Here is a 26,472-nt window from a genome sequence, read left to right as displayed (position 1 = left end):
CTTCTTTTATGGTATTGAGACTTACTGTCCTTGATCGTAGAATATCTTTTTGGTTATTTAGATATTTAAAATATTTTTCCGTAAATTCTCTCTTTTTTCCATAAAGAAAAATAAGATGGCCAGGCATGATGGCTCATGCCTGTAATCTTAGCACTTTGGGAGGCTGAAATGGGCAGATCACTTGAGGCCAGGAGTTCAAGACCAGCCTAGCCAACATGGTGAAGCCCCATCTCTACTAAAAAATACAAAAATTAGCTGTGTATAGTGGCACACGCCTGTAATCCTAGCTACTTAGCAGGCTGAGGCACGAGAATTGCTTGAACCTGGGAGGTGGAGGTTGCAGTGAACCGAGATCACGCCACTGCACTGCAGCCTGGGTGACACAGCGAGACTGTCTTAAAGAAAAAAGAAGAGACCTTATTTCTTGTTACTATTGTGAATGGTGTATTTTTCCTCTTTGTTTTCTTTGCATCTTCTGTTTTGTTTCTTTCCCATGCTTTATTTCTTTCTCTTGCCTTGACTATGCTATTTAGGACTTTCAGTACAGTATTCAGTGCAAGTGTTAATAGTAGGCATTCCTTTGCTTGAGCCCAGGAGTTTGAGATCAGCCTGGGCAATATAGCAAGACCCCATCTCTAAAATAAATAAATAAATAAATAAAAACTAGGCAGGTGTGGAGGTACAACATACCTGTAGTCCCAGCTATTCGGGAGGCTGAAGTGGAAGGATTGCTTTAAGCCCAGGAGGTTGAAACTGCAGTGAGTCATGATCGTGCCACTGCACTGTAGCCTGGACAACAGAGCAAGACCCTGTCTAAAAAAAAATAGTGGGCATTCTTATGTTGCACTTAATTTTTTAAAGGAAGTACTTATTTTGTTTCACTATTATGACTAAGGTTTGCTATATATATATATATATATATATATGTATGTGTATTTATTTTTATTATTTTTTTTAAATTTTTATTTATTTGAGACAGGGTCTTGCTCTGTCACCCAGGCTGGAGTGCAGTGGTGCAATCTCAGCCCACTGCAACCTCAGCTTCTCAGGTTCAAGTGATCTTCCCACCTCAACCTCCTGAGTAGCTGGGACTATAGGCGGGCATCACCATGCCTGGCTAATTTTTGTACTTTTAGTAGAGATGGGGTTTCACCATGTTGGCCAGGCTGATCTCGAACTCCTGACCTCAGGTTATCCGCCTCAAGTTATCCGCCCACCTCAGCACGGTGGCACAGGCTTGAGCCACCATGCCTGGCCTGCTATATATTTTTGATAGAAACTTTTTCTAGGTTAAAAGCATTTCTCTTCCTAGTAGGCCAAGATATTTTTGTGTGAAGAACGAGTATTGAATTTTATCAAACATGTTTTCTGCATTTACAAGATGATCACATAGTTTTCCTCCTTTATTCTGTTAATGTGGTGAATGACATTTATAATGTTGAATTGCTGAAATCCAACTCTGTCATGATGGACTTTTTAGAAAAAAATATACAGTTGGATTTAGTTTATTAATTTGTTTTGTTTTTAAGAGATGGGATCTTTTTCTGTCACCCAGTCCGGTGCAATGGTATGATCTTAGCTCACTATAACCTCGAACTCCTGGGCTCAAGTTTTCATCGCACGTCAGCCTTCTGAGTAGCTGGTACTACAGGGGTGCACCATCATGGCTGTCTACTTTTAAAATTTTTAGTAGAGATGAGGTCTTGCTGTGTTGCCCAAACTGGACTTGAACTCCTGGGCTTAAGCAGTCCTTCCACCTCAGCCTCCCAAAGTGTTGGGATTACAAGCATGAGCCACTGCACCTGGACTGTTACGATTTTTGCATCTATGTTCATTCACAGGTGAAATTGGCCCATAATTTTAATTTCTTGTCCTTAGTTGGTTTTGGTATCCAGGTTATGCCAGCCTCAAATAATGAGTTAGAAACTCTTTTTTTCCCCCTGAAAAGATTTATTTAAGACTGGAATGATCTTTTTATGAAAGTTTTGTTGAACTTCTGTTCAACTGTCTGGGCATGGTATTTTTCGGGGTGATGGGTTTCATATTTTGCCGGGCAGGTATGCAGTATTCTAAATGGTTTCATTTAGGATTGTGTTTCTAGTTAGGTCAGTTTTTAGAGAGTGTCTTTTTGTAGGAATTGAACCATTTTGTCTGAGCTTTTTTTTTCTTCTTTTTCTTTTTGAGACAAGGTCTCTGTTGTCCAGGCTGGAGTGCAGTGGTATGATCTGGCTCACTGCAACCTCCACCTCCCAGGCTCAAGTGATTCTCCCGTATCGGTCTCCTGAGTAGCTGGGACTACAGGCACACACCAACGTGCCTGACTAATTTTTTGTATTTTTCATAGAGATGGGGTTTTGCCATGTAGGCCAGGCTGGTCTCAAACTTCTGACCTCAGGTGATCCACCGGCCTCAGCCTCCCAAAGTGTTGGGATTACAGGCATGAGCCATTGCACCCGGCTTTATTTATTTTAAATTTTTCTTTTTTTAATAGAGACAGGGTCTCACTATGTTGCCCAGGCTGGTATTGAACTCCTAGACTCAAACAACCCTCCTGCCTCGGCCTCCCAAAGTACTGGGATTACAGGCATGAGCCACTGCACCCAGCCCATGATCACTCTTTCCAGTGGCCTTTTCTCCACTTTTTGATAACAAATTTTAATGAGTAACCAATATGCTATGTCATTGAGACTTGCCGAGGTTCTTGGAAGGCTGATTTTCTATTTATAATAGAGTGATAGGCCAGGTGCAGTAGCTCACACCTGTAATCCCAGCACTTTGGGAGGCCGAGGCATGTGGGTCACTTGACCCAAGGAGTTCAAAACCAGCCTGGGTAACGTGTGGCAAAACCCCGTCTCTACAAACAATAGCTGGGCATGGTGGTGCGCACCTGTAGTCCTAGCTACTTGGGAGGCTGAAGTGGGAGGATCACCTAGTCTGGGAGGTCACAACTGAAGTGAGCCATGATCACACCACTGTACTCCAGCCTGGGTGACAAGAGTGAGATGCTATCTCAAAGGAACAAAATTAGATGATAATTTTCTTTTTCTTTCACCTTCTGTTTCTCCTCCTCCCCCTTTTCCTCCTTCTCTTTTCCCTCTTTCTCTCACACTTTAACATCTCTGGAACTGGGAATCATCTCCCATTGGGATACATCTTACTATTGTGATATTTCACAATAAATGAACAATTCTTAATTTTGGTAGCATTTTTTTTTTGAGACAAGGTATCACTCTGTCACCTAGGCTGGAGTGCAGTGGTAAGATAATGGCTCACTGTAGCCTCTTCCTCCTTGGCTAAAGTGACCCTCCCACCCCAGCCCCCCAAGTAGCTGGGACCACAGGCACACAGCACCATGCCTGGCTAGTTTTTGTATTTTTGTAAAGATGGGATTTTTCCATGTTGTGCAGGCTGGTCTCGAATTCGTGGGCTCAAGCAATCCACCCACCTCGGCTTCCCAAAGTGTGGGGATTACAGGTGTGAGCCAGCGCACCTGGCCTCCATTTTTTCTTTTTCAGTGGAACATAAAATAGTGGTACATCTTATCATCAGTAGTATATTCGTTTTGAGGAAATACATATTTTTACATACATAGCATGACTTTTCATCCTACCCCATTCCCTGTTTGAAATGCCCCTTTTCTGTCTCTTTCATTGTGTTCTTATATCATTCAAGACCTTGAGGTCTTGATAAAGTTATTTTAAAATAAAAAATTTTCCATCCTGGCTCTTCTAGTACCTAGCACAATACTTTGTTGGATACAGAATATTATTTAATTAACAGTTGATGGGAGCTAAATGATAAGAACTTATGAACACAAGGAAACAACAGACACGGGTCTACTTGAGTGGGGAGGGTGGGAGGAGGGAGAGGAGCAGAAAAGATAACTACTGGGTACTGGGCTTAATACCTGGGTGTTGAAATAATATGTGCAACAAACCCTCATGACACGTGTTTACCTATGTAACAAACCTTCACATGTACCCCCAAACTGAAAATAAAAGTTAAAAAAAAAAGAAATTCTGAAACATCAAAAAAACAAAGGAAGAATCTGTGTATAATCATAGCACAGGCTTTGACATATTTATATTAGTGAACAATTAGCTTCTTGGTCAAAGGAGAATACTTAACATTTACATTAGTTAAGATTATTTTGGATAGAAAGGACAGAAGCCAATGCTTTCTACCTTTAGCAAGTTAGATAACTTATTGAATGGATGCTGAAGCATCTGATGATCAAGGAAGAGCTGAAGCAATGAAACAAAGTAATTAGAAACTATAGGCCATGTGCAGTGGTTCACACCTATAATCCCAGCACTTTTGGAAGCTGAGGCAGGCACGTTGCTTGAGCTCAGGAGTTCAAAACCAGCCTCGGTAACATGGCGAAACCCCATCTCTACAAAAAAACACAACAATTAGCTGGGTGTGGTGACATGCACCTATAGTTCCAGCTACTCGGGAGGCTGAGATGGGAGGATCGCTTGAGCCCGGGAGGTTGAGGCTGCAGTGAGTGAGATTATGCTGCTGCACTCCAGCCTGGGTGACAGAGTGATACCCTGTCTCCAAATAAAATAAAATAAGATAAAAGATAAGATAGACCCTGTCTCCAAATAAAATAAAATAAGATAAAATAAATTGTGAAGGAAATGAAAAGAGTAGTATAATAAAGAATTATAGAGGATGGTATTTAGAAAGTAGAAAAAGACGTCAACTTTTAGGTTGAGAGTGAAGAATGAGTGGGAGACCAATGTACTGTTGAAGGGTCTGGGAGAAGAGTATTTCAGGGAGAAGGAAACAACAGGCCTAGAGTGAGAATGAGCTTGCAGTTAACTGAAAAGATAATAAAGAGTTGGGAAGAATGCCACCTCAAGGCAAGAGAGACATGCAGGGGCCATACCTTTTTTGTTTTGTTTTGAGAGGGAGTCTCGCTTTGTCACCCAGGATGGAGTGCAATGGTGTGATCTCGGCTCACTGCAACCTCTGCCTCCCAGGTTCAAGTGATACTCCTGCCTCAGCCTCCCGAGTAGCTGGGCTACAGGTGCCCACCACCACACTTCGCTAATTTTTTTGTATTTTTAGTAGAGACAGGGTTTCACCCTGTTGGCCAGGCAGATCTCGAACTCCTGACCCCAGGTGATCCACCTGCCTCGGCCTCCCAAATTGTTGGGATTACAGGCGTGAGCCACCGCGCCCAGCCGGGGCCATACCTTTATATGCTAACATGTACTGTGTATTTGTGATGTTCTGATACTATTGTAAGCACCACTTCTTGAGCAGTGTGAATTATTATGCCATACTGACTCACTGAATAGCGAGAATTTGGATTTTATTTGAAGATACATTGGAAAGCCATGGAACTATTAAGCAATGCCATGATCCATTTTACATTTTTAAAGATTACGGTGGCTAATTTGTACATAGTTGATGAGAGAGGGACAACAGAGGACATAGAAATAAATACTAGTGGCTTATGCTAGTCCAGGTAAGAGGCAAAGTTATCTTGGACTATGGGTGGTGGAGATTAAGTGCAGTGGATAGTTTTGAGATATATTTTAGAAGTCTTTTGCTGATGGCTTGGATAAGGGGAGAGTCGGAGGTGAGGGAAAAAGAGAGGAGCAAGACAAGAGAGGACTAAAGAATTGAAGAGATAATGTGTAAATATTTTGCCAAGTTATTTGTCAGTAAAGGGAAGCAGAGCTGTTTTTAACAGCTTATTTCTTATTTCTGTAATTTTTTCAGTGGCATTTTTTCTCTCTCCCACCCCATTGCCTCCACCACCTCCCCATTCTTGGAATCAAATATATTTTTATTCTAGTCTCTCTCTCCAGATTCCAACACCTTTTTCTCATCCCACACTTGACAGATGCAGGAGGGAAGCTAGTGTAAAAAGTAGGCTAGCATCCTCAGCAATTCTGCCCTTTTTCATCAAGATGTTCCTTGCTAAATCAATCCTTGCTATATCAAAGCAAAATTATTTTGTTTTATAAATAAAGGTTTAATTCTTAAAGTAATACTATTCTAATGAAGTCAGTCTGTATATATGTGTATTGTGGAGTTTGGGGTGATGGCTATATGTATTTTTATCTCTAAAGTCTTAACGTGCTTTATTGTTATTATTATTACTATTTTGAGGCAGATTCTCTGCTGCCCAGGCTGGAGTGCAGTGGCACAATCTCAGCTCACTGCAGCCTCTGCCTCCTGGGTTCAAGTGATTCTCATGCCTCAGCTTCCTGAGTAGCTAGAATTACAGGCTAGTGATAATTATTCATTAAGAAATAGTAAGCAAGATATCATAATTATGTGTTTTCATTTTTCCAAATTCATTTTTTAAAAAAGAAAGTGACAAGATACTTAGACCCTAAACTGGCTGACACTTTCAGTCTTTTCTCTTACTGGGCAACAGAATGGTACAACAATAAATAGCTGCCCAAAGAGCAAATAAACTTGTACTAGATCTATTTAGACAGAGGTTGGATGTCCTCTTTTAATGGAAGTTGTCAGTGATTCCTTTGTCAGTGGGAGGTTGGACTATTACACCGTCAGTCTCTTCCAACATCGATGGTTCTTTGGTCTTGTATGTTGAGACTTTTCCTACCTAGTGACATAGCCTCTACTGTGATGGGCGTCTGTTTTATCTTTCAATTCTTCAAATTTATAGTATGCTATATATGACAGGCAGTGTGTTACGATGCAAGGGTATATTTAAACAAATAAGATACAGTCAACCATTAAGGAAATAGGAAATTACTATAAGGTTGATGCGTACAATAATAGAAGTAAGAAGAAGGTATTAATCCGAATTATATGAAGTGGAAGGACCTAACCAAGCCAGGTAGGGGCTTGTCAAAAAAAAAAAAAAAGTCTAGCTTTCCTGAAGAGGTTAACTCCTGAGCTGACTCTTTAAAGATGAGTAGACTTTAACCAGACATGCACAGGTAACGATATTTCTTTCTAGGCAGAGGGAGGAACATATACAGAGGCTCTGAAAGAGGGCATGCTTTGTTTGGAGAACTGTAAGTAGTTTAGGGTAGCTGGAGGTTAGCATGTGAATGGGGACTGGTGAGAGAAGCCAGAGGAAGGAGGACTGTTTGCCATGCATTTGAACTTTGTCTTGAAGGTGGTGTGAAGCAATTGAAGGGTTTTCAACAGAGTGGATACATGGTCAGATTTGTGTTTTAGAACATATTGGGATGGAGCTCTGTTAGAGGCAAAGAGACTAAAATACTTGAGTATCACTTATACTTGAGTATTTTGGTCTCTTTGCCTCTACAGAGCTCCATCCCAATACGTCTCTAAATTGTTTAAAGCAATAATTTAAAGAAAAATGTCTCAGGATAGTAGGACTGGAATAGTTGGGGAGAGGGATGAATTCAAGAGCTACTAAGGAGGTAAAATCAGTCTGGGTAAAATCAGGCCAGAGAAAGGCTGAGTGCAGGGATGATTTTCAGGTGTCTGGCTTGGCCAAGTAGGTAGGTGAGTAGTTGTCTTTGCTAAGACGAAGAAATTAAGAAGAAAGGAATCATAACAGGGTTTTTTTAGTTTGTTTTTTTTGGTGGGTTTTTTTTTTTTTGGGGGGGGCCTCAGGATAATTTGGAGCATGCCAACTTGAGTAAGGATATAGGTTTTTCATTTTCTTATACTTGTATTTGTGTATGTTTTTATGTTCATTTATTTATTTACCTAATTTCTTTTTGAGACATAGTCTCGCTCTGTTGCCCAGGCTGGAGTGCAGTGGCACAATCTCGGCTTACTGCAACCTCCGCCTCCCAGGTTCAAGCGATTCTTCTGCCTCAGCCTCCTGAGTAGCTGGGATTACAGGTGCGTGCCACCACGCCCAACTAATTTTTGTATTTTTTGTAGAGACGGGGTTTTACCATGTTGGCCAGGCTGGTCTCAAATTCAAATTCCTGACCTCGTGATCCACCTGCCTCAGCCTCCCAAAGTGCTGGGATTACACACGTGAGCCACTGTGCCCAGCCCATGTATGTTTTTAAAATGTGATATAAAAGAATATAACAATATTTCCTTTCTTTTTTTTTTTTTTTTTTTTTTGACAGAGTTTCTCTCTTTTGCCTAGGCTGGAGTGAAGTGGCGCGATCTTGGCTCACTGCAACCTCTGCCCCCCAGGTTCAAGTGATTCTCCTGCCTCAGCCTCCCAGGTAGCTGGGATCACAGGTGCATGCCACCATGCCTGGCTAATTTTTGTATTTTTAGTAGAGACGGGGTTTCGCTATGTTAGCCAGGCTGGTCTCCAACTCCTGACCTCAAGTGATCCACCTGCCTCGGCCTCCCAAAGTGCTGGGATTACAGGGGTGAGCCGCCACACCCGGCCAACACTTTTTAGTTACAGAGTTGATAATGAAACTTGTACCTTTGTCATTTTTTTTATGTTACTATAATGATTATCGATATGGAAAGGCATTCTGATGTCATACTGCTTGCAAGAAATTCTTCTGGCCAGGTATGGTGGCTCACGCCTGTAATTCCAGCACTTAGAGAGGCCAAGGCGGGAGGATTGCTTTCACTCAGGAGTTTCAGACCAGCCTGATCAACATAGTGAGACCTTATCTCTACTTAAAAGAAAAAAGAAAAAAGCCAGGTGTGGTGGCACATGTCTCTGTAGTCCCAGCTACTTGGGAGACTGAGATGGGAGGATTGCTTGAGCCAGGGAGATAAAGGTTGCAATGAGCTGTGATCATGCCACTACACTCCAGCCTTAGTGACAGAGTGAGACTGTCTGAAAAAAAATGTTTTTTCTCTAGATTTAGTCCTAGTAGCATATTTTTTTTCTTTAAGTGTGCTTATTTATTTACTTATTTTTGAGACACAGTCTCACTCTGTCACCCAGGCTGTGTGATCTTGGCTCACTGCAACCTCCACCTCTTGAGTTCAAGTGATTCTCCTGCCTCAGCCTCCTGAGTAGCTGGGATTACAGGTGTGCACCACCACACCTGGCTAATTTTTGTAGTTTTAGTAGAGGCGGGGTTTTGCCATGTTGGCCAGGCTGGTCTTGAACTCCTGACCTCAAGTGATCTGCCCACCTCAGCCTCCCAAAGTGTTGGGATTACAGGCATGAGCCATTGCGCCTGGCTTTAAGTGTGTTTAAAGAAAACTTTATTTTATTCTTCATGACATCTTTTATAAAAACATGATTGTAATCCCTGCTTTGCTTAGTGTTTTCTAATAATGAGCCAAAAAGATTCCTAAATTTTAGTGTTTCAGAATGATTTTTTTCTTAATAACTATAAAAGTTTTTAGAAACTGTTAGCAGTCTATAATTTGGTCTACATGTACAAATTTCCATTTTCAGGGGTTGGAATGAATTTGAGAGGTAGATGGGTAGGCAGAATTTCTCATTGCTTTGTTATAACTAAAGTTCTTGAAATTTCTTAGGATAATATGTCTTTAAATCCTACTAGAAGTTATTGTTGTTCTTACAAGGACTAGTATTGTAGTTGTCTTTTCAAAAAGTAAAATGATTTGTTTGTTTGAACTTAGTGTTACCCTAAGAGGAAATGTTCTATTCATTTTCCCTTTACACTGTGCTTACATAATAATTATATATTGCTTAAATAAAAGCCAAAACCTTTAATTTTGGACATCAGATTGTTGGTTAGTATGGTAATCCGAAGTTTAAATATGTAAGAAGGTAATATTTCTTTTAAATATTTTTTTTTCCTCTGTCTTCAGGCTGTAAAAATTAAAATGAACAAACTACGGCAAAGTTTTAGGAGAAAGAAGGATGTTTATGTTCCAGAGGCCAGTCGTCCACATCAGTGGCAGACAGATGAAGAAGGCGTTCGCACTGGAAAATGTAGCTTCCCGGTTAAGGTAAGAGCTGATGTTTCTATAAGTCTGTATGTGGAAAAGAACTGACAATCTAGTGTATGTGAAATCTCATTAATAAGGACAATTAAGAGAGTCTTCCAAAAAACAAATCCCTTCACACTCTGCTTCAATGATAGAATTAAAAGAGAAAGAAAGGAAAATAATGAGAAAACAGATAGATTTTAATTAGGGAGTTTTCTTTTTATATTTAAATATGAATTTCTCTATATAATGTGGAGGCAGTACAAATATTCTGATAAGAATACTAATCCTGAAATACCTAAAGACCCTAAATTATCAGGACTCAAATTTTCAGTGGAATATGCTTACTAACTGGTGAAGCTGAGGGAGTGGAAGTCAGCTCTCTTAAATACAAGTCTTGTTTATTTTAGAAATCCTTAAATGAGAAGAGTTAAATCAAAGGGAGTTTTCCTTAATGGTACAGAGGTCATTTAAACTAATGCCTTCATTTGTAAGATCAGAAAGTGGAAACTCACAGAGGTTAAGAACATAGTGAAGATCCTGAGAAGGCAGTCATGTACAGGTGCTTTTCTTTGTATTGCCTGAGACAGGTCATATTTTAGTGAAATGAAAGAAATATGTATGTTATTTACTATTTAGTAAAAAGAAGCAATATATTATGTAATCACAGTGTGAGATGTATTAAATGTGGGGGCAAAAAAATAGAACTAGACCAAATACCAAATGTTAATATCTTAAAGGAAAAATTGTAGTTTGATATAAAATGTTAATTTTTTTCTCTATTTACTATATATTCCTTTTTTTTTTTTTTGAGACAGAATCTGTCTCCATAGCACAGGCTGGAGTGCAGTGGCATGATCTCAACTCACTGCAATCTCCACCTCCTGGGTTCAAGCGATTCTCTTGCCTATGCCTCCTGAGTAGCTGGGACTACAGGCGTGCCCCACCATGCCCGGCTAATTTTTGTATTTTTAGTAGAGATGGGGTTTTTCACCATGTTGGCCAGGCTGTCCTTGAACTCCTGACTTCAGGCGATCCTCCCGCCTCAGCTCCCAAAGTGCTGGGATTACAGGCCTGAACCACTGCACCCAGCCTATTTCCTATATATTCTTTTTTTTTTTTTTTTTTTTTGAGATGGAGTCTGTGTCGCCCAGGCTGGAGTGCAGTGGCACCATCTCGGCTCACTGCAACCTCCGTCTCCTGGGTTCAAGCAATTCTCCTGTCTCAGCCTCCCAAGTAGCTGGGACTACAGGCGTGCACCACCACACCCAGCTAATTTTTTTGTATTTTTAGTAGAGACAGGGTTTCACCACATTGACCAGGCTGGTCTTGAACTCCTGACCTCAAGTGATCTGCCTGCTTCAGCTTCCCAAAGTGCTGAGATTACAGACATGATCCACCACACTTGGCCTATATATTCTTATAAGTGTAAATATTCTTATGATTTTCTTCCTCCTTTTTACTGCCTCAGTACCACTGATTGAAATATGGGCTAAAGCTTCTGAAGGGAAAAAAAAATCTTCCATATGACAGGAAAAGTGATTCTTAAATATACCGGTTAGAGAAATACATGGCTTTTTAAATACACTAATTTTTCCACAGTCTTTTAATAACTAGGAGTTTTCCTAATCACTTAGCTTTGTTTACTTATTTGCTGAAACTTTGTAGAAATAATAAATATTTTAATTTTAAATGTTTAATATGACATTAAATCATGAGAAAAATCCTACTTCTCTTACATAAAAATGAACACTTTTTTTTTTCTGTATTATCTCCCCCACCATACAGTTGGCTTACTTTGGCTATATAAGTTGAGTATTACGTATGTAGAAGGAGGCACATTGGTTGCTTGGAGTATAAATTACAACCTCTTAGGGAGGCAGTTTGGAAATATCTATTAAGATTTTATTCATTTATTTTATTTATTTTTTATTTTGAGATGGAGTCTCGCTCTGTTGCAAAGGCTGGAGTGACAAGATCTCGGCTCACTGCAACCTCCGCCTCCTGTGTTCAAACGATTCTCCTGCCTCAGCCTCCCGAGTAGCTGGGATTACAGGCATGCACCACCATGCCTGGCTAATTTTTGTATTTTTAGTAGAGACAGGGTTTTGCCATGTTGGCCAGGCTGGTCTCAAACTCCTGACCTCAGGTGATACCTGCCTTGGCCTCCCCAAGTGCTGGGATTACAGGCCTGAGCCACCATGCCTGGCCTGTATTAAGATTTTAAATGCACTTTTCATTTGACCAGCAATTTTACATTTAAGAATTGCATTTAAGTACGTTTATAGATATATTGGCATAAGTGGTCATCCTAAGATTTGTAATATCAAAAATTTGGAAACAACTTAAATTCCCATCATTCTGGAATTGGTTAAAGAAACTGTGACGGGCCAGGCACAGTGGCTGACACCTGTAATCCCAGCACTTTGGGATGCCGAGGCGGGTGGATCACCTGAGGTCGGGAGTTCAAGACCACCCTGACCAACATGGAGAAATCCCTTCTTTACTAAAAATACAAAAAAATTAGCTGGGCATGGTAGTGCTTGCCTGTAATCCCAGCTACTCGGGAAGCTAAGGCAGGAGAATTGCTTGAACCTGGGAGGTGGAGGTGGCAGTGAGCCCAGATCACACCATTGCACTCCAGCCTGGGCAACAAGAGTGAGACTCTGTCTCAAAAAAAAAAAAAAAAGAAAAAAGAGAAAAACTGTGGCATCCATTAAGTTGAATTCTTTGCAGTTTATTTTTTTAAAGTAAGGTAGATCTATATTCTGTATTTAATAAATATTTTTTGAACATCTGTCATATGCCAGGTATATGCTAGGTGGTAAGCAAAAAAGACATAGTTTTTGTTCTTGTGGATTTTACAGTCTTCTTGTGAGGGAAACAGACTTTAATTAGATATTTGCATTAACAATATACTATTACAGGGCAGGCGCGGTGGCTCATGCCTGTAATCCCAGCACTTTGGGAGGCCAGGGTGGGCAGATCACGAGGTCAGGAGATCGAGACCATCCTGGCTAACATGGTGAAACCCCGTCTCTACTAAAAATACAAAAAAAAAAAAAAAATTAGCTGGACGTGGTGGCGGGCACCTGTAATCCCAGCTACTCGGGAGGCTGAGGCAGGAGAATCGCGTGAACCAGGGAGGCGAAGCTTGCAGTGAGCCGAGATTGTGCCACTGCACTCCAGCCTGGGCGACAGACAGAGACTCTGTCTCAAAAAAAAAAAAAAAAATATATATATATATATGTATGTGTGTGTGTGTGTGTGTGTGTGTGTGTGTGTATATATATATATATATATATATATATATATATATAGTTACAACCCAAGGTAAATACTTTTAAGAAAAGAAATCTGGTTCTGTAAGAACATGTAAGAAAAAAACTTGATCCTAGACTATAGGATCAGAGTAAGGCTTCTCTGCGAAAGTAAAGTTTGACCTGATATTTGAAGATTGAGTGGGAATGAATTAGATGAAAAGGTGAATAGAGCATTAGAAAATTATGGAAAGCATGTATATGTAGGCACTGGGTGACAAGAGGAAAGAATGATAAAGGAAAACTGTAATGCAGAAAGTTGTATGAGATGACCCTGTAGGAAAGCAGGGCAGGGCTTTGTATCCATACTAAGGATTTTGGACCTGGGAAGCCATTAAATCGTGTGTTCTTTTCATTATTTATTAAGGTAGAGTACATATAACATAAAATTAATCCTTTTAAGCATTTTATTTTATTTTATTTTTTGAGACGGAGTCTTGCTCTGTCACCCAGGCTGGAGTGCAGTGGTGCCATTTTGGCGCACTGCAAGCTCCACCTCCCGGGTTCAAGCCATTCTCCTGCCTCAGTCTCCCGAGTAGCTGGGTCTACAGGCGCCTGCCACCACACCTGGCTAATTTTTTGTATTTTTAGTAGAGACGGGGTTTCACCATGTTAGCCAGGATGGTCTCGATCTCCTGACCTCATGATCCACCCATCTCAGCCTCCCAAAGTGCTGGGATTACAGGCGTGAGCCACCGCGCCTGGCCCCTTGTAAGCATTTTTAAGTGTACAGTTCAACAGTATTAAGTATACTCATATTGGTGTGCAGTTATCACCACCAGTCATCTCCAGAACTTTTTCATCTTCCCAAACTCTGTAAATAGTTTTTTTTTAAGCAAGAATGTGGTATTAGAAAAGCATTTTTTGTGTTAAGTATCTTACTTATTTAATTAAATTAATTAATTTATTTATGAGACAGAGTCTTGCTCTGTTGCCAGGCTGGAGCGCAGTGGACACGATCTCAGCTCACTGCAACCTCCGCTCACTGCAACCTCCGCTGACTGCAACCTCCGCCTCTAGGGTTCAAATGATGCTCCTGCCTTAGCCTCCCGAGTAGCTAGGACTATAGGCACGTGCCCCCATGCCCAGCTAATTTTTGTATTTTTAGTAGAGACAGGGTTTCACCATGTTGACCAGGATTGTCTCGATCTCTTGACCTTGTGATCCGCCCGCCTCAGTCTCCCAAAGTCCTGGGATTGCAGGCATGAGCCACCGTGCCCGGCCATCTTATTTATTTTAAAAATGTATGTATTTATAGATTTAGGAGGTATAAGTGCAGATTCCTTACACGCATGTATCACATAGTGGTGAAGTCTGGGCTTTTAGTGTACCTGTCACCCAAATAGTGGACATTGTATTCAACCAGTAATTTTTCAATCCTCAGCCAACTCCAACCCAGAAAAGCACTTTGAAAAAATAACTTTGGCTGCAGTGTAGTTTGGAAGTAGCCCATGCTAGATACAAGGAGCCTAGCAAAATATTATCACAGTAATTCAAAGGATAGATAATGGTAGGTTAGACTAGGGTGGTGACTGTGAAGATGAAGAGAAATGAAATAAATTGATTGACAATTAAGAGGTAAAGTTAGGCTGTGCATGGTGGCTCACACCTGTAATCTCAACACTTTGGGAGGCCAAGGTGGGAGGGTTACTTGAGCCCAAGAGATCGAGACCAGCCTGGGCAACACGGTGAGACCCCATCTCTACAAAAAAAAAAAAAAAAGCTAGATGTGATAGTACACACCTGTCATCTGAGCTACACTGGAGGCTGAGGTGGGAAGGTCACTTGAGCCCAGTGAGCCATGATTGCACCACTACACTCCAGCCTAGGGAACAGAGCGAGACCCTGTCTCAAAAAAAAAAAAGTAGGTAAAGGTAATGGAAATTGGAGATGAACTGAATCTAAGGAATGAAAAAGAGTAGTATGAAAAATGACACAGGCTGGGCACAGTGGCTCATGCCTGTAATCCCAGCACTTTGGGAGGCTGAGGCAGGTGGATCATTTGAGGTAAGGAGTTCGAGACCAGCCTGGGCAACATGGTGAAACCCCATCTCTAATAAAAATACAAAAACTAGCCAGGCATGGTGATACATGCCTGTAACCCCAGCTACTCAGGAGGCTGAGGCAGGAGAATTGCTTGAACCCAGGAGGCAGAGGTTGCAGTGAGCTGAGATCGCGCCACTGCACCTCAGCCTGGGTGATAGACCGAGACTCCATCTCAAAAAAAAAAAAAAAAAAAAAAAAAAACCTAGTTTCATATTGCCCTGAGCAGAGATGATGATCATTGACATAGGAAACACTGACTTCAGTGTGTGTGTGTGTGTGTGTGTGTATATGTATGTATGTATGTATGTATATATGTATATATGTATGTAGGTATGTGAGACAGAGCCTCACTCTCGCCCAGGCTGGAGTGCAGTGGTGCGACCACGCCTCACTGCTTCTGGGTTCAAGTGATTCTTGTGCCTCAACCTCTCAAGTAGCTGGGATTACAGGCACCTGCCACCATGCCCAGCTAGTTTTTTTTTTTTTTTTTTTTTTTTTTTCTTGAGACGGAGTCTCGCTCTGTCCCCCAGGCTGGAGTGCAGTGGCGCGATCTTGGCTCACTGCAAGCTCCGCCTCCCGGGTTCATGCGATTCTCCTGCCTCAGCCTCCCAAGTAGCTGGGACTACAGGCACCTGCCACCACGCCTGGCTAATTTTTTGTGTTTATAGTAGAGACGGGGTTTCACCGTGTTAGCCAGGATGGTCTTGATCTCCTGGCCTCGTGATCCACCCATCTCGGCCTCCCAAAGTGCTGGGATTACAGGTGTGAGCCTGTAATCCTTTTTTACAGGACCGCGCCTGGCCACCCTTTTTTTTTTTTTTTTTTTGAGATGGAGTTTCACTCTTGTTGCCCAGGATGGAGTGCAATGGCACAATCTCGGCTCACTGCAGCCTCTGCCTCCCAGGTTCAAGCGATTCTCCTAAGTAGCTGGGATTACAGGCGCCTGCCACTATGCCCAGCTAATTTTGTATTTTTAGTAGAGATGGGGTTTCACCATGTTGGCCAGGCTGGTCATGAACTCCTGACCTCAGATGATCCGCCCACCTCGGCCTCCCAAAGTGCTAGGATTACAGGTATGAGCCACTGTGCCCGGCCTAATTTTTGTATTTTTAGTAGAGTTGGTGTTTCTCCATGTTGGCCAGGCTGGTCTTGAACTCCTGACCTCAGCCTGACCTCAGGTGATCTGCCCATCTTGGCCTCCCAAAGTGCTGGGATTACAGGCATGAGCCAGAGTGCCTGGTTCCAGTGTATTTATTATTAAGTGATAAGGGCAAGCTGCAGAACTATGTATATAGTATGGTTTTGTTCAGTTAAAAGAAAAATATGTATGATTATTGTATTTAAGAAATATTAAGACACAAATAACTGCAGAATGAATATGGAGGATTGAAGATATTTTACTTTTTAGTCTGTGTCCTTTGGAACTAGTGACATTTCTTGTGAGCATATATCCTATTTATAATTTTTTTAACACTTCATTCACAGATTGAGAGGTTTGTATACAGTGTTGAAATAATTGAAGTAAAGTTAATTGAAACACTTCTTCTAATCAGCTGTGAAATCTATAGCTTTTAAGTATGTTGTGGGAGATGAATAAGTTTTGATATCTTTCAGTGTAATTCTCACTTGTCATAAAATCAGCTAGATGGGATATGCTTTAGAGCAGTGGTCCCCAGCCTTTTTGGCACCAGAGACTGGTTTTGTGGAAGATAATTTTTTCATGGCCTGGGGTTAGGGGGCTGGGGCAGGTGGTTTTGAGAGGAAACTGTTCCACTTCAGGCATTAGATTCTCATAAGGAGCACACAACCTAAATCCCTCACGTGGGTAGTTCACAATAGAGTTCGCGCTCCTATGAGAATCTGACACTGCTACTGATGTGATAGGAGGTGGAGCTCAGGCAGTAATGCTTGCTCGCCCTCCGCTCACCTCCTGCTGTGTGACCGATTTCCTAACAGGCCACCGACCAGTATTGGGCTATGGCCCCTGGTGTTGAGGACCTCTGCTTTAGAGACTGTGCAGGGAGGGCAGCTTATTTAGAGTGTGTTTTGTTTTGTCGTTTCCAAATGGGTTTTTGAAATCCTTTCTGTAGGACATTCAGTGTCTCTGCTATGTTGTGTCACTCCTTCCCTCCCTAACTCATACACTTACATACAACTGACTCCCAGAGTACAATAGGAGAATCAGAATTTGGAATGTTTTTTTCCATATTCTCGAGGTAGATGCATTTCCTCAGTCAGATATAGCAGGGCAAAAGATGCCTCATTCTGCCTTGCCTTAGAGACCAGTGAGCTTGGAATACAAGGTTTTCCATGGAGGCAACTGGTAGGGTGGTGGGGGCACTCACTAAGGAATAACAAATTTGGGAGTAGAGAAAATGAGTTCCTTTTGAAGTTGCTATGGGACATGCACATGTAGATCCTCACTGACCAAGAAAGCACCATGAGTTTTGATATGGGGGTTACAAATGTATTTTAGTGAGTAGGTAAATTTACAGATGCCAAATCCTTGAATGATGCGGACTGACTGTACATAAATTAAAGTTGTGGGTGGGTGAGATTGCCTAGGGAAAGAGAGAAGATGGCCTAGAACAAACCCTTGAAGAATACCAACATAGAGGGGACAGGCAGTGAAATAGGCTTGTTCAAAGGAGAGTGAGAGTGAATTGCCAAAGAGATCGAAGGGAAACCTGGAGAGTATGGTCTTAGAAACCAAAGTTTCAACATAGGAGAAAGTGGTCAAATGTCGTAAAGAGATCAAGTGAGAAATGAAACCTCATTAGATTAAAAACTTGAAAGTCTTGGTGACTTTGATGATAATGACAGCACTTGAAGTGCAATCCTGAGTATAGAATCCAGATTGAGGAGTGAATGGATGCAAAATAAGGAAGGAGACAACAAATCTAATTCAAGCTTGTCTGAAAATGTTGTATAAGGATGGGGGAGTGGTGGAAGGGAAGAATTACATGGGGCATAAGGAAACTTTGGTGGTGGTGGCTGTGTTTATTTTTGATTGTGGTGATGGTTTCTCAGGTATATACATATTTGAAAAACTCAGCAAATCGTAGAGTTTAAATATGTACAGTTTCTTATATAAATTATATTTCAGTAAAGCTGTTAAAATTTTTTGAATAAAAGTTTATCTTCAAAAAGCAGAGTAGTAGCAAAGATAGTGTGAGGTTAAGGAACATGTGAGTTGTGGGGTGGGGGGTTAAAACCAGATTTATTAGAGACAATTTACATACCATGAAGTGTACTCATTTAAAGTGAATAAGTCTCAGCTACTTGGGAGGCTGAAGTGGGAGGATCACTTGAGCCTGGAAGGTAGAGGCTGCAGTGATCACACCACTGCACCCCAGCCTTGATGGCAAAGCAAGAACCTGTCTCTAAAAAATAAAAAACAAAGTTAATAAATCACCTGTGATTTCCTTTTGTGTTTTGTTATTAAGATGGGAACTACTTGAGCATAATTAAATGCTTTTTACAAAGAAGCATGTAGAGAACGGATTAGTTTTAAAATGAAGGAAGAATGCTGCTTCTATTTTAACAGGAGCAAAGGTGGAAAATAGGCTGGAAATTCACCTCAGTTTGTGGTATTAGTGGCTTTAGATTGATGGAATTTTATTCTGAAGACTTATTTTCTCAAGGAAATAGGAAGTGAAGACAGATACAGAGAAGTTGAGGAACTCGATTTTGAGGACAATGGAATAGCTAGAGAATAGGAGAGAGAAGCTTATAGAAACATGAGCCATTACTAGCCATAATAAAGTGCAACTGCAGCTGGTTTCATCTTCACTGTGTATATTTAAATATATTAGTATCTATATAATTGGTAACAGTAATGATTAATTAAAGTAGGTTTCAGAGCTCGTCTTGCAATTCTATCTGCTGGTATAACAGAGATAAATTTTTTTTTTTTTTTTTGAGACAGAGTTTCGCTCTTGTTGCCCAGGCTGGAGTGCAATAGTGCAGTCTCGGCTCACCGCAGCCTCCATTTCCCGGGTTCAAGCAATTCTCCTGCCTCAGCCTCCCGAGTAGTTGGGATTACAGACATGTGTCACCACACCCAGCTAATTTTGTATTTTTAGTAGAGACGGGGGTTTCTCCATGTTGGTCAAGCTGGTCTCGAACTCCCGACCTCAGGTGATCTGCTCACCTCGGCCTCCCAAAGTGCTTGGGTTACAGGCGTGAGCCACCGCACCCAGCCTACAGAGATAATTTTTTTAATGGAGAAGGGATTTTAATGTAACAAATGAAATATTACCCATAGGAAACTTAATCTAGTGCTTCTCAAAGTGAGATCCCAGAACTTTTTCAAGAGTTCTAAGCCGAGTATTAAATCACGACATGCCACTCTTCTCACTAAATTTCTTTGTTTTGGAAAATATAGTTATTTTTCATTAGAAATATGCTATTCAAGTTACCACACAATGGAGTTAATTATTTTAAAATGAATTAAATATCTTTAAATTTTTTTGTTTTTTTGGGTTTTTTTTTGAGATGAAGTCTCGCTCTTGTCCCCCAGGGCGGAGTACACTGGTGTGATCTCGGCTCAATGCAACCTCTGCCTGCTGGGTTCAAGTGATTGTCCTGCCTCAGCCTCCTGAGTAGCTGGGATTACAGGCGCCTGCCACCATGCCTGGCTAATTTTTGTATTTTTAGAAGAGCTGGGGTTTTACCATGTTGGCCAGGCTGGTCTCGAACTCCTGACCTCAGATGATCCATCCTCGGCCTCCCAAAGTGCTGGATTACAGGCTTGAGCCACTGTGCCCGGCCAAATGTTCTTATTTTTAATTTCTACTACAGCAATTATTAGTAGCTATAACTGACATAAACAAAAAACTCCTTGGGATCCTCAATGTAATTAAGTCCTGAGACCAAAAATTTCGAGAACTATTGATTTTTTAAAATCTTTTATTTTAGATTCAGGAGTACATGTGCAGGTTTGTTACATGGGTAAATTGCATGTCACTGGGGTTTGGTGTCCAAATGCTTTCATCACCCAGGTAGTGAGCATGGTACCTGATAGGTAGTTTTTCGACCATCACCCTCCCACCTCAAGTAGGCTCCGGAGTCTGTTGTTCCCCATCTTTGTATCCATGTGTATTCACTGTTTAGCTCCCACTTATAAGTGAGAACATGAGGTATTTGGTTTTCTGTTCCTGTGTTAATTTGCTAGGATAATGACTTCCAGCTGCATCCATGTTGCTGCAAAAGACATAATTTCAGGTTTTTTAATGACTTCATTGTTTTCCATGGTATATACATACCACATTTTCTTTTTCCAGTCCACCACTGATGGGCATCTACGTTGATTCCGTATCTTTGCTATTGTGAATAGTGCTGCGATGAACATAAAAGTGCATGTGTATTTTTGGTAGAACAATTTGTATTCCCTCGGGTATATACCTAGTAATGGGATTGCTGGATTTAAACAGTATGCTTCATCAATTAAAGTAATATACTAAGAATCTACCTGTAATTGTCTACTAACATATTTTTTAATGCTGGTATTATTTTTGATTGTTAATAAATTGGTAGAATCCTAGCTAATCATTTAACTTGTAATTAAAATCTTACCAGATTATGTAGAACATATGGCATGCTGAAGTGGATCTTCTATTGGGTAAATTCTGGAGGTCATTCTTCAGATTTGGAGAGATAGAGATTAAGGGGCTGAATGTAGAATTCATACTTATGTTATTTGGTCTCATTATTTTAACTCACTGTTAAATAAGATGGAAGGGCTTTCCTATCCCTTTGGTTTAGGGATATAAAGCACTTATTCAGTTGTTACTAGGAATTGTGCCAACATGTATAAATAGGATAGACCAGATGGAGAATTGAGCATATGGATGCTAGAAGTGCATGTGTTTACCGCTTAAACCAACATTTTGCTCTATTAAGTGATTTGCCAAATGGATTTGGAGACCACACCTTTCTGAGATAAGGACTGCCATTGTGCTAGAAATTAGAACAGATAGTATTTTTAGTATTTTAATAACAAGCATTTCTTATTTTGTGTGTAGCCATGTAGCCATAGCACAGAAAGTAGAGCTCTTATTATTTCAGTATTTCTCAGAGGCAAGTTCTGATCCAGTGGCTGACCTACCATGTAAAATGTAATAACCTGTGATTTCAGAAGATTTTGGTGCAAAGTATTATGCCAAATTAGAAGTAGCTGAATATAATTTATCAAGATAAAAGCAAAGATGCACAAAATAAAAAATAAAGTGGGAAAATAATCACAGACTGAAAATTTAAATTTTTATTATACAAATAAACTTGAAAACATAGATAAAGTTGGTAATACTCTTAGGTTATATAAATGACAAAAACTGATTCTAAAACAAATTGAAAATATAGATAGAACAGTTCATGTAGAAGAAATACCATAAGATATTAAAGAGGTACCTTATCTTCTATCCCCAACTTAGGCAACCCCCAACCCCTAACATAGGCACCAGGCCCAGATCATTTCACACGAATACTATTAAAGCTTTACTACAAAGACAAAATTGATGCTTTATCTGTTTCCTAAAGCTTTATAAGTTTCTTTTATAAGCCTATAAATTCTTTTTACATACGTAGTATTTCAAAACTTGATAGCATCCAAAAAGGAGACTACAGGCTAAATTAATTTAGAGATATCAACACAAAGCTCTTGATAAAATATTAACAAACAGGAACGAGCAACCCAGTTAAAGAATATGTACCTTCACTCATTAGTATCAAGTGACAGAATAAAGGAGCAAATGTTTTTTGTATTAGGATAAGGCAGCCCGTTGCATACATACACACAGAGACTTCCCACTAATTCCCACTGACTAGGATTAGAATAAAATGCCCAAGCCATAGTTGTGAGGAAAGCTAAGGAAGCGATTACTTTGTATTTTCAGCCTGTACCATCAAGGGAGGTAGGTTCTTCCAGCGGGGAAGCTGGTTGAAAGAATGCCTGTCATGTAGGCAACTAACAATGTCAACCGTAGTTACTATATCATATTTATTCTTCTTAAATATCTATCCTTTTTGTCCTCTTGTTCATTTTCCTACTGCCACTACTTTAATCAGGTCCTTATCTTTTTTTCCCCCTTAGACCATTACAAGAACTCTACTACTCTTGCTTCCAATCTATCTCTCCTCCAAACTGTTATCTCAGTGTTGTAGTAGTGATCTTCCTAATTGCAGATATGGTCTTGTCACTTACCTACCTCATGGTCTTCAGTGGCTCTGTAATAAAATCCTAGACCGGTATCTGGAACACTTTAAAAGCATATACTTTTGTGGTCAGGCACAGAGGCTCACACTTGTAATCCCAGCACTTTGGGAGGCCAAGGCAGGAGGAACACTTGAGCCCAGGAGTTTGAAGCCTGTGCAACATAGGGAGACTCCATCTTTACAAAAAAAAAAAAAAAAAACAGAAAAAATTAGCCAGACATGGTGGCATGTGACTGTGGTCTCAGCTACTCAGGAGGCTGAGGTAAGGAGGTAGAGGCCACAGTAAGCCATGATCGCATCACTGCATTCCTGACTGGGTGAGAGAGTAAGAACCTGTCTCAAAGCAAACAAAGCATACCCTTTTAAACTATACAACTTGAGTTTGAATTTGGGCTTTGCTCTTATTAGCTGTGTGCAAGTGTTCTGAGAGTTGAGTGAGTAAATACAGTATATTAAAAACACAGCACTGCCTGGTACGTGATGAGTGCACAATAAATGTTAGTTGCTGCTGCTGCTGCTGTTATTGGTTAGATGCCAACCGAATACTGAAGTTTTTATCTGCATGTTTTTTCCTTCATTGAATTTTTAATACTAGAAATTAAATATCTTCTCTTGAATGTTGGCCTGAAGCTTTTGATAGATGTTTGGTACCTGACTGATAGGCATTGACCACACCAACCTGTTCTAGTATTAAAAATTCTGTTGTTTATCCCAGATAGGACATTTTCCAGTGCTTATAATTTTATTGCCTGTGTGACAATCTTCTGCACCTACAATAATGTTTCATTTCAAAGCTGCCTCACAGTGTAACTTTTTGGAAGATAACTCTGTGTGACAAGTAGTGATCCAAACTTAATGTCAGCCATGTGTAGTACCAATGAAATAAATCAAGTAAGGTTACAGTTGGTTGAGCAGATACATCGTCTTCATAGTTAAATTTGCTGGCATGCTGGCAAACATCATAATTTGCTCTTCTACCTGAAACAGTACAAATTTAAAGAAATGGGGCCAGGGACAGTGGCTTACGCCTGTAATCCCAGCACTTTGGGAGGCCGAGGCAGGAGGATCACTTGGGCCCAGGGGTTTGAGACCAGCCTGCAATATAGTGAGACCTTGTCTCTCTAAAACAATTTTTTTTTTTAAATTTAAAGAAACGTCTTTGCATCAGAGCAATGAGGTATTTGAGAGAAGTTCAACTTCGTTTAGTAACTCTTAAGGGCTTATTTTCTTTGTGGCCTAGTATGCAGTAAGATTTCTGTTACATGATGTTGTAAGGGAATAGTTGGAATATCTGATTATTTGAAGGTAGGATTTGAAGTCTAGTAGCTTAGCTCTAGAGGGTTCTCTCCCTAAGTACTATATTGTAGTTTTATAATATAAAACTATCACTCATGACAGTTTAAAAATTGTTTATTAAAACAATGTTGAATATAGTTTAAACTTTAAAATATTTTTTAATCAAAGTAATACAAGCTTGTGGTAACAAAACAACAGGCATGGTAACCTGTAATCCCAGGTACTCTGGAGGCTGAGGCAAAAGGATTGTTTGATGCCAGAAGTTCAAGGCTATAGGGGTCTGTGATCCTACCTGTACTGTACTTCAGCCTCGGCAACATAGCAGACCTCATCAATCAATCAATCAACACTTTTCCTACCCCATTTCCATTCTATAGTGACACTTTTAACCATTTTTGTTTGTGCTTTTACCATTGGTAATGTTTTAATTTTTAAAAAATAATACAGTTTTACTGACTACTCTTAATTTACCCATTTTTCTACTGTTCTCTAAAAAGAAAGGATGACTTAACCCACACATCCTTCTACCTTTGACCCTTTTCCACTTAGATTTTTGGAATTAAATTATTATTTTTAGTTCTACTGTTGGTATCCTATATTCATAAATTTATTGTTCCGTTAACTTTAAGTAGTATATCTTGATTCCCCACCACGTAAAATAAAAATACGAAAACCCCTTACTCTCTTACCTTCAAACTTATATCTGCTGTTTTCCTTTTATTTGTAACATTATGTAGGTCAGTGTATTAGTCCATTCTTACACCGCTATAAAGAAATACCTAAGATGGGTAATTTATAAAGGAAAGAGGTTTAATTGACTCACAGTTCCACATGGCTGGGGAGGCCTCAGGAAACTTACAATCATGATGGAAGGCAAAGGGAAAGCAAGGACCATCTTCACTTGGCGTCAGGAGAGAGAAGCTCAGTGCGAGCACAGGAAAAAGACTGCCACTTTTAAAACCATCAGCTCTCATGAGACTCACTATCACGAGAACAGCATGGGGGAAACTGCCCCCATAATCCAGTCACCTCCCATCAGGTTCCTCCCGTGACACATGGCGATTACAATTCAAGATGAGATTTCAGTGGGGACACAGAGCCAAACCATATCAGTCATTTGCATTCTGTCCTATAGCCATTAATTAAATCTCCCATTCTGTGTCTTGAGTTTATTGTAAAAGTTTTCATTATTATGACTTTTAATATTGTTTAGTATAGAGCTAAGTAATGTGCTACATTTTCTTCTCTATGAGACCGATAATTCATTGATGTATTTAGCAGATATTTATGGAGTCTGCTATATACCAGGCAATGTTCTAAGTACTGCAAGTACAGCAAACAACAAAGCAGAGAACAGACAAAATCCTTGCACCATGCTTACATCCTAGTGGGTATTAGACTATGAATAAGTAAATATGTAAAGTATCTGGTATGTTCAAAGGGAATTAGGGTTGTGGGACAAGGCCTGTGAGACAGGCACACTGGGGGAGGGGAAAGCCTGAGGTAAACAGCCACTGGGCCAGGTGGCGCAGTTTGCCTGGGGTGGGGTTGGTGTTTGGGCATCAGTGGATGTCCCCACTGCTCGTTTGTCAGGTGGGGAAGCTGAGGCCCATGGGACATGAGGTCACTGGGCTACTGTTGGCCATCCAAAGTAAGTCTCTGTCTTCGTAATCTACTATTCTCAAGGTTGGAAAGCTCGTTTACACATAGGAGGCAGCAAGGAACTGCAGAAACTGGCAGCCAGGGCCCAGCATCCTGCCAGTGAGAGGCCAAGTGTGTAGTCAGATGGCTAAACAATCACTTCTATAACATTTGGCCTCAAATGGCCAGAGCCTAATCAGTAACTGCTAGCTTCCCTAATCTCTGTGCCTGCTTCCAACTCTGGACCAACCAGAGAAAGCCAAGTGTGTCCCCCCACCACCACTTCCATCCCCTGCTAGTCACATAGGATGCTCTGCCTTGAGTGTCTGTCACCAACTTCCCCAGGCCAGCAGCCTCCATCTAGACATTCCTGGAGCCTGCCCTGTGAAGGTTTTCCACTCTTCTGCCTGCCCTCCAGTTTCTACCAAACTAACCTCATTGCTAGCAAGCTCTGAATAAATAGCCTTTGCCAGTTCTAAAAAACAAACAAACAAAAAACGATAGGGGTTGTGGGTGAGGGTTAAGTATGAAGGGAGTGTGTGGGGCAGGGGTTACAATTTAAAATAGAATGGTTAATGGCTGGGCACAGTGGCTCACGCTTGTAATCCCAACGCTTTGGGAGGCTGAGGTAGTAGGATCACTTGAACCCAGGAGTTTGAGACCAGCTTGGGCAGCATAGCAAAACCCCATGTCTATTTAAAACCAAAAAACAAAAACAAAAAATGGGATGGTTAGGAAATCCCTCACTGAAAAAGTAACTTTTGAGCAAATACACAAAGAAAGCGAGAAAGCAAGCATTTCAGGTTGCCTGAGGGAAGTAGGTTGTAAGCAGAAGGAATGGCAAGTACAGAGGCTCTGGGGCAGGAGAGTGCCTGGTATATTGGAAGCACAGCAAGGAGGCCAGTGTATTTAGAGCAAAAGTTACAGGCAGAGATGAGATTAGATAAGTAACAGGATACCAGACCATTGGTTTAGTACTTTTCAATACTGTCAGCCCTATCACCTACATTTTCACTACAAACATGCTACAGTATTCCTTATACTATCTGAAATGAAATGCATACATAGTATAACGTACCTATGCTTACATAATTAAGTATATAAAGAAGAAATAACAAATTTTAGATGAAATTATATCCAGTATGTA

At 40.5% G+C, this 26,472-nt stretch overlaps 1 protein-coding gene across 40 annotated transcripts in view; it reads left to right on the top strand.

Moving 5' to 3' along the window:
• The window catches only part of NUMB (NUMB endocytic adaptor protein), a 195,912-nt gene that overhangs the window by 101,617 nt on the left and 67,823 nt on the right, over positions 1–26,472 (top strand). For 32 of the 40 annotated variants that reach the window (XM_016926362.4, XM_016926361.4, XM_054666103.2 and 29 more), the window contains one exon: positions 9,688–9,828. In XM_016926362.4, the coding sequence (XP_016781851.1) occupies positions 9,703–9,828 (126 nt within the window). In that variant the 5' untranslated portion in view covers positions 9,688–9,702. Of the gene's footprint in view, positions 1–7,693; positions 7,816–7,857; positions 7,980–8,054; positions 8,157–9,687; positions 9,829–26,472 lie in introns of those variants that run through there. The other 8 variants (XM_054666106.2, XM_063793636.1, XM_054666094.2 and 5 more) reach the window with 4 other exon arrangements.

Source organism: Pan troglodytes, chromosome 15, assembly GCF_028858775.2.
Source record: "Pan troglodytes isolate AG18354 chromosome 15, NHGRI_mPanTro3-v2.0_pri, whole genome shotgun sequence".
Lineage (NCBI taxonomy): Eukaryota > Metazoa > Chordata > Mammalia > Primates > Hominidae > Pan > Pan troglodytes.
Note: the sequence above shows the minus strand (reverse complement) of the source record. Positions and strands in the feature narration are given on the sequence as shown.